Source organism: Rosa chinensis, chromosome 5, assembly GCF_002994745.2.
Source record: "Rosa chinensis cultivar Old Blush chromosome 5, RchiOBHm-V2, whole genome shotgun sequence".
Taxonomy (NCBI): domain Eukaryota; kingdom Viridiplantae; phylum Streptophyta; class Magnoliopsida; order Rosales; family Rosaceae; genus Rosa; species Rosa chinensis.
The window spans coordinates 1,564,775-1,570,042 of record NC_037092.1 but is presented as its reverse complement, the minus strand read 5'-3'; the positions used below and the strand labels follow the sequence as shown (position 1 = coordinate 1,570,042).

The following is a 5,268-nucleotide window of genomic DNA, read 5'->3' as shown; positions in this document are numbered from 1 at the left end:
AATAAATGGAAATAGAATACCACCCATGACTAGGTAATTCTATTCAAGTTTTATGAGGGAGTCAATTTTCAGTCAAATCTCATTTTTTATTTCCTTTCCTACCTCTAATTACAACCAAACAGCACATCTAAATGGAAAATGAAATTAATTCTCATTCCATACCATGATTTCCTGCTATCCAAACAGGGCTTATAGTGTTGTAGTATAAAGTACTGGTGGTATCATGAAATTTTGCTAAGGTAATCATATTTTGATTATTCTGGCCTTGCATAATACATTCTTATTATTGTTTTCTGTTTTTGCTACACTAGACATAGATTAAAGAGTTGAGAAAATTAGTCATATCATCACTCTACAGAATGCTTTATGTCACTGGGAATGGTATCTTGATGCAATGTTGCTTAATCAGATGTGAGAGGTTTTGGATCTCCTTTAGTTTAGGTGATAAGCTTATACATTTCTTCAGTTTGTATAGCAGTCATGACATACCTAAATCTCCAAATTCAATTACATCGTGATTTTTCATCTGAGCCCTAAACATTGGCACACTAATTGTAAAACTTTTGACAGATTGCACTTCGTCTTGCCCATCAGTTTTTTTTTTTTTTTTTGTCTAATCAGCAATGACATTCACAAGAGAAATTGATTTATTGTATTGTATAATGATGTCACAAGAGAAATTGATTTATTGCATTGTATAATGATGTTTAATTCATGATTAACTTGCCAAATAAATAAAAATTTAAAAAATATATATAATTACAAGGGATGATATTTAGGGTAATTTGTAAAAAAAAAAAATATATATATATATATATATATATATTAAAGTAATGGAAAAATAAAGAGGGTGTGTGAATAGAGAAAATAAATGCATGAATCAATTTTTTTCATTTCTTTTCCACATAAAATTTATGATTTTCAAGTTAAAAATGCCAACAAAGTAATTGACGTTTTATAAGTCCTCATTATCAATAAAATTATATATATTTTTTCCTTCATCCAAAGACACTTCACAAAAGTAAAATTTTCATATATAACAATATAACACACAACTTTCGCAAAAGAACTAACGCAAACCGACCTACATCGGTTTATAACTTTTTTTTTTTTTTTGGGAGAATGCGGTTTACAACTCTCTATCTTTTGTATAATTATGATTTCAAACGTTGTATACAAAGAGCTTACTTGAATCATTTCTCCTTTTCTTGGCCTTAGAGCAAACTCCAACAGCTTCCCTGTAATTTTTGTATTATAGAGAAGCAAAAGTCAAACCTTTAGCCTATTTTTCTTCTCCAACTCCAACAGATTCCCTAATTTATAATAATCTATAAAATCTCCATATTCTTCTTTAAAATTTTGGAGTTTGCTGTAAATATAGGGAATTTGGTTTTCTCTCTCATCACTTTCCCTAAAATAGAGATAGTTATAGGGAATCTGTTGGAGCAAAAGAGGCTTATTTTTCCCTAAAGTAGAGAAAAATCAAAATATAGGGAATCTGTTGGAGTTGCTCTTACAAATCCCACAATATACAAGAAGGAACTACAAAAGCAAATGGGAAATGCTTAGGAGTTAGGATTTGGGATAACCTCTAGCCGGTTTAATTTGAGCGATTCCAATTTGGATCCGATTGACTTTTCAGTTTTCCAACTGAAAGCTTCAAACCTTTGTGTCAACCTTTACACTCCAGAAATCCTTGAAAAGAAAGAAACATATTCACACCCCAAAAAACAAAAACGGAAGAATCAGGCCGGTAAAGAAAAAAAACAAAAGAAGAGTGTAATTGGTAAAATCTAAAACGAGAAGAATATGCGAGGCATTCCTCATTAAAGAACATTAATATTGCATTGGGTATGGGTAATCCGTTACGGCAAATCCCAAAGGACAATATAGGTAGGACCACCCATCATTTCTGACAGTCCCCGAATCTAAGACCAAGATATTTCTGAACAGTTCTGTTCAGCTTCTTAAAGAGAGGAACTTGGAGACTTTGTAACAAGGAAAGCATGGGGTCGATAGCAAAGCAGTACTTGATTCAGCTTCAGCGACATCCATTGAGAACCAAGGTCAAAGCCCATCTCTTTTTCGTTGATTACCTCTTAAAACCCATGGTTGGTTTGTTTTGTTTTTGATCAAAAGTTCAGAAAGATTGGAACTTTTGTGTTTTTAGACATTTTTTCTTATCTGGGATTTCAAAGACAATGACTTTTTCACTCAATTATGATTTGTAGTATTTGTTGGGATCTTGGCCAATTCAGTGTTTTCGAGGTCTTGGCCATTGCTATGCACCATTTTGGTGACATGGGATTTTGGTGACACTGTTTTTGTTGTTTGGATAGGCACTCACAGCTGGGTTTTTGTCAGCGATCAGTGATATAGCGTCTCAGAAGCTCACAGGGATTCAGAAACTTCAATTAAGAAGGCTTGTTCTCAAAGTGGTATGATTCTTTCCTTCACCATGGATTGTGGTTAGTTGTTTTACCAATTTCACAATGATGTGTGTGTTTAATTTGTATGTGTGCGCTTGCTCTTGTATGTCCTCGAATTCTGCGTAATTGGATGGTAAGCAGTTCATCTAGATGAATGTAAAATGCTAACCTTAGGTTAGTTGTGCTCTTTCTTTTTAATCATTGTGATAAACACACATTGCATTTCGCTAAGCTCAATATTCAAACTTATTTCGACTATGTTCTAAGCTAAATTTGGACAGACAGGCAAACAAATGCACATGAAAAACTAGGCCCTGTTAGTTTTTGCCATTGTTGGTGGACCACTGGACTTGAAGGGTTTGTGGATTGCCAATATTTCAGAATCAAATTCAATTCATCAGCACTACGATACCTGTCAGTACCAGAGTCTTAGTTGAAAGGACATATTTATTCCCCATTCCTGTCTGTTTCACTTGTTTTGCTGTTGTATGATGTAATGCTACAATGTCTGTCCAGAATAAGAGTTGCAAACTCACTTTAAATGTTTGAAGTACTAATGAAGTTGGTTTGAATGGAGTGCATTTCAATTGAGCGGATGCCTACAACCATAGCCTCACCGGATACCCCTGACCTGGGTTTATAGATAAAGGCATACAGTCAAAAGAAAACATATCACTAAACCTTTTTGCGAACTAATAGAGCAATAGAAAGGTATGCCTCTACAATGAGAAACTGCCAAAGTGCAGCCTGGTTGTTGGTTCAATCTCATTATGCGGTCTTAACTGTGATTTGTAGTAGTTCGATGAATAACTAGTAGCTCTTTAGGAGTGGGCTAGAATTATTAACGTGCTAAAGGAAACAAAGGCTTCACTTTCCAGTTTATGCTCACTTGCCAATTCCTAATATATATGTTATACAGCATTGTTGCATGTTTTCCATTACAACCTTGCATTTTTTTTTATTTTTTTTTGGATATAACCTTGCATTTGTGAATGCAGCTTTTTGGAGTTGCTTATCTTGGACCATTTGGGCATTTCCTGCATTTATTACTGGACAAAATTTTCAAGGGGAAGAAAGATAACAAAACTGTAGCCAAGAAGGTAGACTTAGGCTCCTTGTCTTCATGCTCTGGTTTGTTGTTGAGAAAAGCATTGAATGTCAGAATCAGCTGAATCCTAGTCCCTTCACGTCATATTCACAATCATCAGTATTTAAGTTCCTTAGTTTCCAATTTCTCCTTTCTTAAACTAAAAGGTTATGCTCATAGTCCTCATGAAATTATTTGCAGGTACTAGTGGAACAATTGACATCTTCTCCTTGGAATAACTTGATTTTCATGCTTTACTATGGGCTAGTTGTGGAGGGTAAGTAAATGTCAAAGCCCTTGATCTTCAATCTGAAATATTGGCTTGTGAAAAATGCAGTTTAAGCTCAGTTAGCTACAAGCCCTTATATTTGATTAAGATATAATTTTTGTTATTTTTACAGAGATTATAATATTTTTGTAGAGTCAAACAGCTCTTAAATTTTCAAAGAAAGTCAGCCTGACAGAGGCGTGATAGCGTGTGAGCTAATATGAATGTTTAAAGTGACAGTTAGTGTGAACTTTGTTGCTCATTGTCTAATGAAGATGTGAAAATGCAGGAAGACCATGGATTCATGTGAAAAGTAAAATTAAGAAGGACTTTCCGGCAGTGCAGTACACAGCATGGACGGTATACTTCTGTCATGTCATTGTTAGACATTATAAGAAAACAGAAATCATATCATAATCTGATAAAACCTTAATTGGATGGCAATGCAGTTTTGGCCTGTTCTGGGGTGGATAAATCACCAGTATGTACCACTCCAATTTCGTGTCATCTTCCAGAGCTTGGTTGGGTTTTGCTGGTATGAACAATAAATATAAACTCCTATATACTCTATGCATATACATGCAGTTCATTATTGACATATTTTCCTGATTTTTTTATTTATTAAAATAACTGTTCTTAGCTTTATGTTTAAATTCGTAACTTTGTTTTCAGGGGAATATTCCTAAATTTACAAGCAAGATCTGTGGCATTACCAAAGGCCAAGTGAAGAGAATAACTTTTTAGTCGGCCTCAAGGTAGTTCGTGCTCCCCATGATTTACATGTAGTTTTAGCTCACGATGGTCTCTCTTCAGCAATCATGAATTCTATGAATAAGTGATGGATCCCATTTTCTTGTATGCAGCAGTTTGCTAAAAATGTGTGATCCTGCCTCCTATCCATTCATAATTTCAACTATATTATTGCACATCTATCAGTGATTATGTAATTTTTTAACTAGACAACTTTGCTTTGAATTTGACTGAATGCAATCAAAGAGATACTGCAAAAGCTGCATATTGCTTACTCGGTTTTGCTTGAAAACCGCAAATGCATGTGAATGCGCAGCTCAAAGCTTAAAGCAGGAGACATGTAGTAGTAGAAATTAGAAAATCCAAGTTATTTTGCTTGTGTTTTGCAAATAAGCCATAGAAGACACCGATGACTGGTGGAGTGATCTCTGAATAATCTATCACATTGATGGTGGATCTCACCTTAGATTGAGGGCTGATAATTATATTCTTTACAAATCGAACCTAAGCTGTCTGTCATTCTAAATCCAGGTCTTGATTATTGTTTTTAATTATTTACATATTTTTCTTATAAAAAACAAAACAAAAAAGGGTGTAATCTAGAGTGAAGCTTGGGATGGCCGACTAGCATTGACAATTCATGAAAACAATATACATTGCTTGCATTCTAAGTCCGTGTCCCTAAGTATTTTTGAAAGATTTCTGTAGCAGATACTACTTAGGACGGACGTTCA

The 5,268-nt window shown here is 34.4% G+C and overlaps 1 protein-coding gene across 3 annotated transcripts; it reads left to right on the top strand.

The window, feature by feature from the left end:
- Positions 1 to 1,840: 1,840 nt before the first annotated feature.
- Positions 1,841 to 4,808, top strand: LOC112201511 (peroxisomal membrane protein PMP22). Of its 3 annotated transcripts, none has more exons than XM_024342396.2 (8): positions 1,841 to 2,066; positions 2,340 to 2,438; positions 3,428 to 3,529; positions 3,718 to 3,793; positions 4,074 to 4,144; positions 4,234 to 4,319; positions 4,457 to 4,539; positions 4,651 to 4,808. In XM_024342396.2, exons 1-7 carry the CDS (start codon positions 2,007 to 2,009, stop codon positions 4,509 to 4,511), a joined length of 549 nt encoding a protein of 182 aa, XP_024198164.1. In that variant the 5' UTR covers positions 1,841 to 2,006; the 3' UTR covers positions 4,512 to 4,539; positions 4,651 to 4,808. The 3 variants fall into 3 exon arrangements, with proteins under 3 accessions (XP_024198164.1, XP_024198165.1, XP_024198163.1); XM_024342397.2 differs by having other exon boundaries at positions 4,648 to 4,808; XM_024342395.2 differs by having other exon boundaries at positions 1,847 to 2,066; positions 4,457 to 4,808.
- Positions 4,809 to 5,268: the final 460 nt, after the last annotated feature.

Bases quoted from the DNA above. Each gene is read 5' to 3' on its own strand.
- LOC112201511 (XM_024342396.2), top strand. From the start codon at position 2,007: ATGGGGTCGATAGCAAAGCAGTACTTGATTCAGCTTCAGCGACATCCA. The intron at 2,067-2,339 runs GTCAAAGCCCAT...TTGTTTGGATAG, and splicing joins GACATCCATTGAGAACCAAG to GCACTCACAGCTGGGTTTTT. The intron at 3,794-4,073 runs GTAAGTAAATGT...GTGAAAATGCAG, and splicing joins CTATGGGCTAGTTGTGGAGG to GAAGACCATGGATTCATGTG.